We start from the raw sequence: 13,819 nt of genomic DNA on the forward strand, positions 1-13,819 counted from the left end.
TTTTTTGCAAGCACACAATTTGATTAGTCCAGCTAAAAATGCTGCCAACAAACAAATCTCACACATGAGTACGTCCTGTTGAAAAAATATTTGATAAATTCCCTGAAATCGTTTGGGATGCAAAATTCTAGCTATGCGGTTAAAACGCAAATGAAAAATGCACCATTCAAAAGGCCCAAAAATCAGGAATGAATGTTTAAAAATGTATAACTCAATGAACATGCAATGCAAAACAACAATATGCAATAAACACAAAAACGAGGAAATTTTTCCACGCAGTCAAAAATCGTTTTTATATGCTTTTTTTCTGAATCTCTTCTGCTGTTAAGTCGTTGGCAAAAAACAACAAACGGAAACGAAAATGTGTTCAAGTGAAATAAATTACTTTATGTGCTGCCAACACAACAGAGAAAAATGCAAAAAATAAAGGCAAAAAATCAGCAGCAGAAAAATGAATATAAAAAGCGAGGCCCACAAAGCGATTTTCACAAACAAAATGAAATAAGAAACAATAAGGGAAAAATAAGATAGAGGAAAAGTGAGAGGCAGCCCACGAATGGCAAATGAAAAGCGCGTAAAATAAATAAATAAAAATTCAAACTGATTATGCATGGCGGAAAAATCGGATTCTTGTATTAAAAACGAAAAAAAAAAGGGTGCAGCACTCCACCCGATTTTCCGGCCACGCCCACAACTAAACTGTGAAACGGCAGACAGCAATCCACACAAATCACAACAGAAAAAAACAGAAAAAAGCAACAAAAAGCGAAAATTTGCATTTTAATGCGCTTCACTTGTTTTGGCAACGCCAACAAGCAACAACAAAGAGAAGAAAAGCAGACTTTTCTTTTCGGGAAAAGGGTGATGAAAAGGATCCACCAATTGCAGAGCCAGTCCACAGATTTTTCTCCATTTTAAACAAAAGATTCCACTCCTTGTGATGGAATATTAAAAGAAAACTTGCATCATTTTTCAATTATTTTTTTAATTAAAAGCATATATTACTACACTCAAATTAATGCTAATATTAATTTCCTTGATCGAAATGATTAAGAACTTCGTTCCATTCCCCCCAAATTATTTTATAAAATATTCCAAGTTACCCATTTCCTACACACATTCGACCTGCTTTTACCAAAATTTTTTACATATAACCAGGTGAATAAAAAGTTTTTCCTAAAACTTTCTGTGCCAAATAATATTTCGTATTATGCCCAGCCTTTTTTATGTAAATTACCAACAATTTGTGTAATATTATGTCCGAAGTTGGTACTTGAAAATAAAAAGTTTTCATATAATATCCCAAAAATAAATGGCACCAAAAAAAGGGAAAGAATAAAAACTTTTTATATAAGCTTCAGAATTTATCTGTCGGGTGGGTTGAAGTGCCTTTACCGATTTTCACCAGGTTATTTTTGCACACCTCTTTTTTTGAACTTTCGTGCTGACCACTACAAGAGTCTATCCTGATAAAAATACGAACACAATAATCAAAAATCATGGCAACAGACAGTGAAATGACACCTGTCTGTCAGTTGTATAGTGCCTCGGTCCCTTGCTTCGCTTGATTTGGCCTGAAAACTTTTGAATTTGCATATTTTAGTAGCCGGAAAAGTTCCTTTCATATTTTTTAACCCACTCCTCTGGTGCTCGCCACAGTCCTTTTGCATTTCCTATTGTTTGGAAATGAACAGCGAACAGGACAGGGACTGACTTTTCCGATTCCTTATTGGTGTTGCACCACCTCAGTTATGCATCTAAATATATTTTACAAAATATTCTTTTCATCCACCCCCTGCTCAAAACTCGCCGAGTAACTGAGTGTCTATAGAATTATTTTGCAGTATTTCTATGCATTTATTGATTGAGGTTGGCAAAGTGAAAATAAGCAAAAGAGCAGAACATCGTATATGATAACTGAAAACATGACAAAATCATAAATATTGAATACAGACTTCACTGAAAAAAATAAACAGATAAAAACAAATAAATAATATTAAATAAAAGTTAGGATAAATGTAATCCTATGATATTTTATTTAAAGTTATGTGATATGTTCTTTAGAAGTTAATAAAGAGTTTTTTAAGTTGAAACTATTTTTTCACCTGTTTTAAGACCCTTGGTAGACAACAAAACCACAATTGTTTGGCAAGTTCGAAACGCCAATGGGTAAAGCTTATTGAATCATTTCACAGCAAAATACAGCAAAAACGAGAACTACAACAATGGCAATAATAATCAGCATATGCAGATCCGAACAGCAATTGACGTTTGACAGAGGAACATAAATGGGTACCCTCATCACTGGTGGAATGAAAAACCTGGGGGTTGTGAATAAAACAAAGCCATTCGAATGCATTGGTGAAAAAGTTGAGCATCTATCTCTTAGGTTCGTACGCCCCATCACTTCCGAGTTTTTCACCCCATCCCCACTCTCTTGAGTTCTTATCGGTGGCTGTCATAAAAGTGTGGAGCATTTTCAGCTACGTCATCGTCAGCAACAATGATGTGGAAAAGGCAAAAAGGGGATTCCCCTGGCATCCCTGGCACATGCTCACCCTCATATCTTGTCAAGTTTTCCGAAGTGGGAGGGAGGGCAAATGTTTAGAGTCTATAATCTTCAAATAATGGAAAAACTTTTGCTGTTAAGCAAGAGGAATGCCAAAGCTTAGATTTGTCTTTTATTTTGGGTTCTTCATTTTTTCTTTGTTTCTCCTTTAAGCCAGACCCCACAACCGCATTGCCGAGAGTTTTGATATTTTTTGTTATTTTCATTTTCCCCCATGCAGTTGACAACCCTGGAAAGTGTTTTTGTTGCTGTTGTTGCTGCCGCTGCTTCTGCTGCTCACTCGATTTTCAATTTATTTCGTTTGCCGGCTTGTGTGTGTATGGTAGTTTCAATTTTTTCTCTGAATTTCCTTTCGTTCAGTTCAATTTTTTTTTTCACCTGCTTCTTTGAGCGAAAACTTCATCAACTGTTTTGCTTCTACCTGTGGCTTAAAGTCTCCAAGCCAACACCACAATCGGTATATTCCCAACCCCACATCCATACAACCCCCCATTTCATTCCCCCTGAGCAATCAGCCAACATTTTTTCGCAAGCATTTTTTCTTTTTCCAATTTTTTCCCCTTTTTTTGTTGTATTTTTGCTGCAAATTAAGTTTGTGTCAAACGAGTGGGGGAGGGGTAAAAACGGGAGCCAAAGCATTTATGCCTTTGTGGCAAGTTAATTTCAATTTTATTGCCAATTGATTGAGATTTGAATGGAATGGCATTGGAAAATAGCGCTTTTGGCAACGTGTCGCCATTAAGCCATTGGCAAGTGGCATTGGCCCTAAGCCATGGCTGATTAATTTCTCACATTTCGCCGAGTGAATCAATTGAAAATTCGACCATTCAAATGTCAACAGCAAAATGCGAATTACAAATGTTCTCGCTTTTTATATTTTACACTCCTCTGATTCTGAATAAAAGTCAAGCAGTATTTGAAATTGGAGATGACAGGCAAAAAACCACAATTCAAAATATTTTGGAAGATTGGATAAGGAAATTGGTAGCTGAAGAAAGTTATCAAAACTACTGTTTTTAATTTATTATAAAAAAAAGTTTAACCTTTTAAATGTAAATTTATATGCCAGTCACTTGATTTTTATATAGTTTTCTCTACCCTACAATTTTTAATATATTTTATCTTCAAGGCCGCAAAATAAATTCCTAATTATTTCCGTCTAGATTTTTTTTCCATCTCTAAAATCCCTAAAGAGCTAGAAATAAAAAAACTGCAGGCACTCAATTTTGAGCCACACAATAAAATGCCCTGAAGCTTATTTTCGCTCTTACCACTATTGCGAAAAAAAACCTTTATTCAGAGCATAATAAAAATCAAGAATTTTTTTTGGACTTACAAAATAAAATGTTAACGAAGCAAGCTTTCAAACGGGGGTCAATTGCACCAGAGAGAGAAAAAAATCTAAAAGGAAGGTGGAGGATTTTAGGTCATGGAGCAGAGAACTGAAATTATACCAAGGGCCAAAGGTCAACGAGCAAAGCCACTTAACGCTTGAGCTTGCAGCTAATTTAAGGAAAGTGAAAGCATTTAAAGGCAAACCAATTTCCTAGAAGACCGACGACCTTGCCAAGTGCAGTTATAATTAAATTTCACTCAAAGTGCGGCAAACAAAAGCCCCAAAAATCCGGTGAAAGCAATTTCGAGCTCGGCTTAACCCGTCAGCCGCAAAAATGACAAAAGGCAAACAAACAATTTGGCAAATTTTCACAATTGTGCTGGCATTAATTTCGCATTGCGCGTGTCAATAAGCCAACAATCAATGCACTCGACGGCATTTTCACATTCCGCTCGCTGTGTTGATCGTAGGAAAATTAAATTTCCCCCGAAAGTCCACGGCAGAGATAAAAAACTGAAAATGCAATTTGGGTTGTGTGTGGGTGCGGCGAGTCACCAAATCGTTGCATCAGCTGCACTTGGCTGCAGTTTTATTGGCCTTTGCCATCCGTTTGCCGGTTACGTTGACATGTCTTCTCGCCCAATTCCCAAACTGGAACCCAAACTGGAGCCCAAGCCCCCTGGTTTTCTGTGGTAAGTTCTGTTTGAGATGGCACCTGCATGGATATCCGTTGCAGGCCTGGCTCCTCCATTTTCCATTTCCCCGCCGCCATCGTGGTCATCATCATCGGCATCGTTGCATATTCATACGCCCCATTGTTGCCATGCAGTTGATGCGGGCGAGCTGATTTTTATGTGGCTGACCAGGCAGCAGGTTTGGTCCGTTTGGCCATTTTCTGTTTGGTTTTTATGGTCTCAGCGAGGGAAACGAACAAAAAATGGAATTCAAGCCGGTCAATTATGGCGGAGATTGGAAGACAAATGTATGCCCTTAAGGTTTATGGGTTAACAGATTTTGAGTTCAAATGATATCAAATTGGATCACATAAACTGCCTGAAAATGCCTTCTGTTAAGCGAGAGCTAAGGGTATCTATAATATGGAAAATATAGTAGATTAGGTTAGACTCAAAAATTAAATACTTGGTATTCAGAAATAAAGAAAATATTTTATAAACCCTAAACAACATTTTCCTACATTTTTAATTTCACTCATTGAATTTATCCATCCCTATTTCAACAGTTATATAAAACTATTAAATGTTTTTTGTATTTAGGTATATTTGGTAGTACCTTAAATTAATAGGAAAATAGTTTTCTGATTTTTTTTAATCGATTAACCTTTGCTTAGCTCATTTTTATAGAAGAGTTGCTTTTATAATTGTTTAAAGATGGTAAGCGAATGGGTTCGCTTGTATAGGACTTTCACATGGTAGGATAGGTTCCTTTAGTGCCAAGAATTTTAGAATCCCTGCCAACATCAATCATATGTACCTGCGACAAATAGAGCATTCGAATAGCTCTCGCTCCGTTAGCGAGATATCATGGCTTGTCTGAATGGGATGATGGTTGGATGGTTGAATGGCTGGATGACTGGATGGTGGCCAAAGAAGAGCGCCTGCGTGTGTCACGTTTAAAATATGCGCATTTTTGCAAATGACATTTCAGTCGCACCGCACTATCACTAATTGATATCATATGATGGAATTTATGCACAGACACCGACCGACCAGCGATGGCAGACGGCAATGGACTTTTATCCTGGTGGTCCTCCCGATCGGTAATCGGTGCTTGGTACTCGGTGCTTTTCATGATTGTTGGAATGGCGGTTGCTGGTTGGTGGCGAAATTGTCGGGTTCATTTTTGCCCTTTTATTGTTGCTGTTGTTGTTGGTCGATTGCCATTTCGCTTTTTGCGGTTTGTCGTCGCGTCAGGACGGTCATGTGCCCCTGTCCGTTGTCCTTTTGTCCGTTTGTCCGTTGTCCTTTTGTCCGTTTGTCCGTTTGTCCGTTGTCCTGCGCCCGTTGTCTGCTGCCTGAGGTTGGCCGCTCTGCGGTGAAGAGACTGCGGCCCGATCATTCATTTGTCAAGTTGTCAGGACACGGTTCGGCAGCAGGCGCAGTTGGCGAGATATGCTGCCGTGGACATCAAGTACACCATTTAGATTTCACAGCTATTAAAAGTTACCAAAAGTTCGTGGGTATTCCCTTTTTTACTCTAAAAAAAATACGATTTTGAGACTCAGAGCAAATTATTTTCAGTGTATTAAAAACACCTGCTTAATTTTTGACACACACTGATTTCTGCATTGGCAACTATAACTTCAAGATTTAATTAATTGTATATAGCCGTAAAAGAATCTTATGATTTTCAGCAATCAATTTCCTCACATGGTTTTGAAATATATGAATAAAATACGTTTAATCCTATCAGTTTAGAAATATTAATATTAAGCAACACCTTTCTTTTAGTCTAAGACTATATATTTTGTAATATTACCGAGTAAAAACAAGAATAGCATACATGTAAATTTACTTCACATTATTAGGTCGAAAGTAGTTCTCAAAAATTTTTTGTCATAACGTTAGAAAAGCTCTTGAAAAATTATCAGTAAAAGTAGACAAAAAGAAAGCAGAAAGCTACAAAAATGGAATTCGGCGATAGGGTGTTTGACCGCATGGATGAGTGGACCAAGGCAACTCAAGACAAACCCGGCGAAATGGGACGCATCTTGGCCGTTCTTCTGACCATCATAGTAATCTGCTATGCGATTGTCGTGGTGTCTCGCATTGTGGTGTCCCTGGCCGTGCCAACCCTGGTTATAGTGGGCCTACTGCTGGCCTATCGCTTTGTAACCCCCTCCGAAATGGAAGATGGTCTCAAGGAGGTTCCCGGTATACTTACAACATTTACGGACTTTATGACTGGCATTTTTCACAAGGTGATTACAAACTAGAAGGCCTTGGGACTTGTGGTGTTCGTAAATTGTTAATGGATATATTGAACAATATTCGGAAGTAAACGAGGCTAATTTTGTAAGAATGTAAAATAAAATTTTCGATTGTTTAAAAATATATGTTCATCAATTAATTTATCTAAATATAATATGTTTGAAAAGTTAAGGCGACCTTTCTACTGCTAAACAAGTTTTTAGCCAACTTGACGTCAATATCTTTACAGGAATACATTTATAGATATGTAGTTCAAAAACGACAAAAACCTTCAACATAACTTTGCCATTACTAAAAGTAACTTCAGATTGTCATTTCTGCCGGCTAACAGACACTCTTATGTGGACTCTCAAATATCCCGAACATCATTTCAGTCCTTAGCACTGGGCCATTACTTATTTATAGCCCCAACGTTGTTCACATATCGATAACCAAGTTTGCCATCAACATTCCTGTCAGGACATTTAAAGGCCTAACAACCAGACAATGAGTGGGGCAGAGAGAGACAGCCACGGGACAGAAGTTGCAGCCCAGAGACAGGATCCGTGTTTATGTCCTGGCCGGGCAACAAAAATACGGGCAAAATGCAGCCCGACTTTTGTACCCCTTTCCTGATTTTCCTGATTTTCACACCCCCTTACCACCCGTTGGAATAGTTTGCTTTCCGTTTTTGTCTGAGTGTGTGACTGTGTGGGCCAAGTTTTGTCTCGATGTTGTTTTCACCATTGACCGTGACGCTCGTTTCGCCGGCGCGGATGCGAACTTTGTTGCCATTTCACCAACTAACCCCCAGAACCCCTTTCATAACCCCCTCTGTACGAGGTCCATCTATGAGAACGTGCGTTGTCTGCTACCTGACGGTTGACTTTCTTCCTCTAATGAAATGCGGTTACAAATGCAATTTTACATTTTTCACAAAAAAGCATTTTATCTGTCGACGCCAGGCCCGGCCCGAAAACGCAGACTCCAAACTCCGGGATGCTACTCCGGAGTTTGGTGCACTGAAAAAAAATTTCACTAAGTTACATTTATATTTTTAAAGGCAAACAAAAGAAAAAAATCGGTTTTTATTAAAAGAAAAAATTTAATATGCCCAAAAGTATGCAATAACATTATTGAAAGACGGAAGTCCCATTAAAGACAACGCTCTTTAATTCACTGCATACTTTCCGGCGTATTTACAGGTGATTAGATCCTAATGATTATATGGAAATCCCCAGAGAAAAATTACTTACCTTAAAATTAAAAAAAAGTAACATTGATGGTGCGAATTGGGTTTATGCTTTCTTTTCATTTGATTTTTTCTTTGAAAAGTCTTCCATATTAACGACGGAATATATCCAATCAGAGGGCAATATAATTCGGCTATAGTTTTAAAAAAGTTATGCTTATGATAAGAAATATTGCATTTAATCAAAATATAATGCTATAATATTTTTTCAACTGTACTTCTTGCAAAAGCGTACGAAAACCAGGCAGTAGTCAGTGCACGTGACATCCATGTGTCGCTGTCCCTTTTTCGGTGGGTGGGGAATTTCCTCCATTGTGTTTGTGTTTCGAGCGTGTTCCTGTTCGGGCCGGTGTCCCAAAAGCTCGGCCCTTGGCTGCCACCTCCACACCTACACCTCCACGATCCCATATTCACCCATCTCTCCTCCTGCTGACCAGTCGTCAGCTTGTTTGCACCTTGTCGAAATTAGTGTTTGTACTGAAATGAACACGATTTGTTTGACCAGCAGGTGTTGAAAATACACTGCGCTACATGGTCGAGTTGGTTGTCGGTTGTACATATGTAGGTCCCAGGTCCCAATTCCACCACCCCCCATTTTATCGCCCATCTGCTCCGCTTTGCCGTGTCATACGCGGCGTATGGGTAATGTTTTTCAAATTGTTGCGGTCAGTTTGAGAGACATTTGGTCGGAATTGCTCTGTTTTGTTTCGGTTTCTATGCTGGCAGCGGTTTCAGATGGTTGTTGTGTTCTGCCATTTTATAAACATCACGGACACTTTGTTATTTGGGTTGTACAATTTGTATAACCATGTAGCCACAAGGATTCCACTTGGAGCTATTTTTAGACAACATTTGTCGCACAATTAAATAAATCTATGTAATTTGGCAGTTTGCTTGCTTTTTATTATGAAATGCCTAATCTGTGAGTTTTATTATTATCAATATTGTTAAATGACAAAGCAATTACTGTTCTGTCAAAAACTATAACCATTAACTTTAACTAAGATGCCATATTTGCTTAATATCTTGGGCATATATTTTTCCCGGCAGCCCAAAATAAATGAAAGCAACGTCCGGAAGGTAAAATATTAACATGCAACATAGTATTTCCATTACTATTTTTCATTGCCAACGACCATCAAAATGCTGAAGTGCGGCCAAAATATGTCAGACTGCAAATCAAAATGGCAGACAGCTCCGACAAATAAACAGTCACTCAGCCAGACGAGTGCAGCAGATGGAGAGACATTCCAGACAGAACGAGGGACATTTCGCCTTTCAGACGGATATATAGAGTGAGATACGGATGACGGTGATTGCAGCAGGGATTGCGTTTCATTGCCAAAAATTCAGAAGGTAAGTAAGTGCACCATAGGCCGACTGTCATGAATGAATGGATGGTTCAGATGGTGGGATGGCATGGTATGGCATTGTATGGATGGGTAACCCCCGCATTCCGGCAAACTCATTAACAAGTTGGCACATAAAAGCCCAACAACTACTACTCACTCGGCGGTAAGCGAAAGAAGTCAATGCCTTGGCGACAAGCTGCCGCATCAGCAGCCGCAACTAATGGCTGCCAGACTTGTGTCGGTTTAGGAGTTGAGTTCTGGGTCCTGGGTGCTGGGTCCTTGGTCCTCGGTCCTCCGACTTCCCGGTTTCTTGACTTCTCAAACTTCTTTTTCGGCAAAGGCAAGGCCAAGGCAAATACTTGGCGGCTGTGTGCAAGTTTTATTAAAAGCCAACAGTCGGCGACATCCTGCTAGCGGTTGGCCAAAATCAAAGGTTTGGGCGGAGGGACACGGTTTGATAAATACAGCCAAAATTATTTCGGCCCAAGGTACAGGGGATACCCGGACTACACATTAAAATTTAATTTGCGAATAGGCCATATTTACTTTTTTACTATATTTAAACCTATTGAACTAAAGACCATCCTGCGAACATATAATACGAACTGTAATTAATTAACTGATTCGATTAGAACAAATCCCTGCATTGGGTGATTGATATTAAGATAATTTAATGGTATAATTATTTATTGGTAACAAAGCTACATATGATTAAAAATATGTCTTATAAATCTTAGAACCTTTTGCTTAATACTACAAAAAAATTTAAATCAAACCATAAAACCATAACATTGGTTACTAAGAAAAGATACTCACATACAAAAGTCTCTCATAAATATCTTTCTCTTTACTAAACAATTTATATTTCAATGATTTTGCGTTTAGTATGTAATGAAAAAGTAATCCTTAGCCAATAACCACTTTACTAGCAATCCAAGAGGCAAGTACCGCGAAAATTATGGCTCACATGTGTTGCCAGTCGCAAACTACTCATTGGAACTGCGGATTTCTGGAGCGACGCCGGCAGTCGAAGAACAGACGGAGGAAGTTTGGATTTCCTTTGCCAAGATGGAGTTCCAAGTCGAAATTATTAGGCGGGATAGTTGGTTGGTGGGTATGGGGCTTAAAAGGAGACAGTACATCCAACCAATCCTAAGTATGCAAGTGGTCTTCACAGCAGGCCGAATGGGTGGCATAGCAGCGACAATGGCCAGTGGGACAACAACACTGTCTCAGGATAGAGGAACTATAGAGGAACACAATGATCTTCCACTGATGACCGAGTTCCAGGGTCTCGTAATGATAACCCCTCTTGAAGATCACCATGGGCGTGTGCTCCATGTAGAAGGGCATGATTTCCAGCAGACAGGCATCCATGCAGTTCACAAAGAACTGCACACACTTGATCATCTTGGCCAAGGTATAGACACCCGTAATGCCCTCATCAAAGAAGTAGACCGCATCGAAGTTTGGGGTCTCCCTGCCAAAGATCTCTGCCACTTGGCGCATATTTTGAAAGGAATGCAGGGTGGTGCAACCCGAAGGACCACTGGGAAAGAACAAATGGGTAACGTCATCTGTGACCAAAATAGGACTGGCACAGGCCGGAGCATCGGCCACATCGGCCAGAACGTATTTCACTGGTCGCAGACCGTGTTTCAACTCCTCCACGGCCCTCACGAAATTGGGATGGTTGGCCACATGTGGCTTCAGCTGCCGGAAACGACTCCTCAGCATCTCAATGAACTCATCCCGGATCGAATAATGCACCGCCACCGCGGCCATGGGAAAAGGCTGAAAGGGCTCGTGCATCAACTCGGCCAAACAATAGGCAGCCGTATTCAAATCTCCATCCTTGCAAACGCACATAAAACGGGCTCCTGGCCAGATCCTCGTCTTCTTCATGTCGTGCCTCTAATCGAAAAGAGATTATATATAGAAAAATGAGATAAATTGGATAAGTAATTTCTTAAATGCTTACAATCCTTGGACCTCGCCTGTTGCATCTTAGATTATGCACCAGATCATGGGTCACGAAATTTGTCTTTACTTCACACATGTTTGGAGAGTTCAATCACAACTTAAGTTAACCTATTCTCACGAAAAATTTATTTAGTAACAGGTAAAAAAGTTGAAGGCTAAATACAGGAAAACATAACCATTTTTAAGTACAAGTACAATACATTTTATTAATTGAATGCCGACTTGTTCTTTCATATTAAAAAATGATCTACTCATATTTAAGTCCTGAAATAAATATATATATGAGCAGCAATCAGAAACAGCGAAAATAGCAATCAAACTCGGTTTTAAGCCCGAAATTTAATATGCAAAATCTTTGAAGCCTCCCAAATTGAGCAATCAAAAGTTCTGGGAAATTAACTCCCAAAGCTGGGAGCTTCCACACTTTGGGCGAAGTCAAGTCCCTTCCTCATATATGTATATCTCGCATACTCACTTATGCCGAAAAGTTAATGGTACCAAGGAAAGGCGAGATTTCCATAGAATAAAGCAGAATTTTGCGCAAACGCACACAAACAACTATGGAAAACAAATCAAGCGCAAAGTAAACCCAGCCGAGAAAAAATAACATTTTGCCGCGATAAGAAACTTGCTCAGACTTTTAGCAAGGAGCAAAAATCCAGGGCAAATAGAGTGGGGAAGGCGGCCAAAGTCGGCTGCATGGGAGGAAAGACAATGCTAATGCCATTTGCTCAAGTGCCATCATCGGGGGCAAACTTGTGTCATATAAGTCTAAACAAAGGTAATAAACAAGTTGGTCTTTGTTCTTTTGTACACTTGCAGGAGGTATTTAAATTTATGCAGTATTCATAAAGAAAGCAAAAAAAGTACATTTTAGAGGAGGCACAGATTACGAGTTCCCAAAAAATGTTGTTAATTTTGCATAAAATATAGTCTTATTTTCTAGTCTAAAAATCTAATGTTTTGGATGCCAAAACGCAAAGAAAAGTCAGAACTAGGAATGTCATACCTCGTTGAACTCGTTGTTTAATTTCCAATCCGTTGGCGTTCAAACCTTAAAATTGTTAATTTTTGCCCTTTTTCGCAAAAAAAAAACATGATTATAAAAATGAGAAAATTGGTCAAAAAATAAATTTTCCTTAAAGTGATACCGATCGTTAACATAGGTAGCAAGCTGCTCAAAACAGTCGGTCTTTTTGTTGTACGTCTTAATTTGGCTAAATTACGATAGAAAAACCTCAAAAAAAAAGAGTATTTTCGGCTAAAATCAAAATTTCATTTTTTTGCTTTAAAAAATTCACTGTTTTGGATGCCAAAACGCAAAGAAAGGTCAGAACAAGGAATGTCATACCTCGTTGAACTCGTAGTTCAATTTACAATCTATTGGGGTTCATACCTAAAAATATTTAATTTTTGCCATTTTTCGCAAAAATATATGATTACAAAAAATGCGAAAATTGGGCAAAAAATAAATTTCCCTTAAAGTGATGCCGATCGTTAGCATAGGTAGCAAGCTGCTCAAAACAGTCGGTCTTTTTGTTGTTCGCCTAAATTTGGCTAAACTACGATAGAAAAACCGCAAAGAAAATGAGTATTTTTGGCTAAAATCTAAATTCCATTTTTTTGGTTTAAAAAATCACTGTTTTGGATGCCAAAACGCAAAGAAAGGTCAGAACAAGGAATGTCATGCCTCGTTGAACTCGTAGGTAAATTTACAATCTATTGGCTTTCAAGCCTAAAAATATTTAATTTTTGCCATTTTTCGCAAAAATATATGATGTAACCCCTTACAAAAAATACGAAAATTGGTCAAAAAATAAATTTTTCTTGAAATGATGCCGATGGTTAGCATAGGTAGCAAGCTATTCAAAACTGTCGGTCTTTTAGCTGTACTCCTTAGTTTGGCTAAGTTACGATTACAAAACTACTAAAAATATAGACATTGTTGACAAAAATGGCAATCCTTATTTTTCAGCTAAACAATCATGCTTTGTACCTATCTACTAGAAAACTCTATGTCATCAAGAGTATTTTAATAGTCGTATTACTATATCTTCTTATTTGTGAACGACATGGGGGGCGTGGCGCTGCTGAGCTATAAAGCACATAAAGTTCAAAAACCCATTTGTGGTACATTGGAGATTTATAAAACAACAACAAAAAGCTCGTACATCCCAACACACATTTATTTTTCGGATTTCATTATTTTAGCAAAAGCTAAACAAAAAATTTACAAACAAATAAGGCTTTAATATTCAACTGAATGCAATGAAAATTAAATTACTAATTTGTGTTGCGGTTGATTTGTTTACTGACTAGAAAATGAACAGTAACAGGATGCAGCTACAGTGCATGCTAAATATAAAATGCTTACTCTATTAAAAATCTATAAATTGAAAA

General features: G+C 38.4%; 2 protein-coding genes across 2 annotated transcripts; one reads left to right on the forward strand and one right to left on the reverse strand.

Moving 5' to 3' along the window:
• The first annotated feature begins 6,434 nt into the window (after positions 1–6,434).
• Positions 6,435–6,935, forward strand: LOC118877695 (uncharacterized). Its single transcript, XM_036817509.3, has one exon. It carries the CDS (start codon positions 6,550–6,552, stop codon positions 6,856–6,858), a length of 309 nt encoding a protein of 102 aa, XP_036673404.2. The 5' UTR covers positions 6,435–6,549; the 3' UTR covers positions 6,859–6,935.
• A 3,337-nt stretch (positions 6,936–10,272) lies between these two features.
• LOC108007006 (uncharacterized) lies at positions 10,273–11,567 on the reverse strand. The gene is made up of 2 exons (XM_017070612.4): positions 11,418–11,567; positions 10,273–11,350 (listed from the first exon to the last, which is right to left on the reverse strand). Exons 1-2 carry the CDS (start codon positions 11,493–11,495, stop codon positions 10,589–10,591), a joined length of 840 nt encoding a protein of 279 aa, XP_016926101.4. The 5' UTR covers positions 11,496–11,567; the 3' UTR covers positions 10,273–10,588.
• Between the last annotated feature and the right edge of the window lie 2,252 nt (positions 11,568–13,819).

This window comes from Drosophila suzukii, chromosome 3 (assembly GCF_043229965.1).
Source record: "Drosophila suzukii chromosome 3, CBGP_Dsuzu_IsoJpt1.0, whole genome shotgun sequence".
Classification (NCBI taxonomy): Eukaryota; Metazoa; Arthropoda; class Insecta; order Diptera; family Drosophilidae; genus Drosophila; species Drosophila suzukii.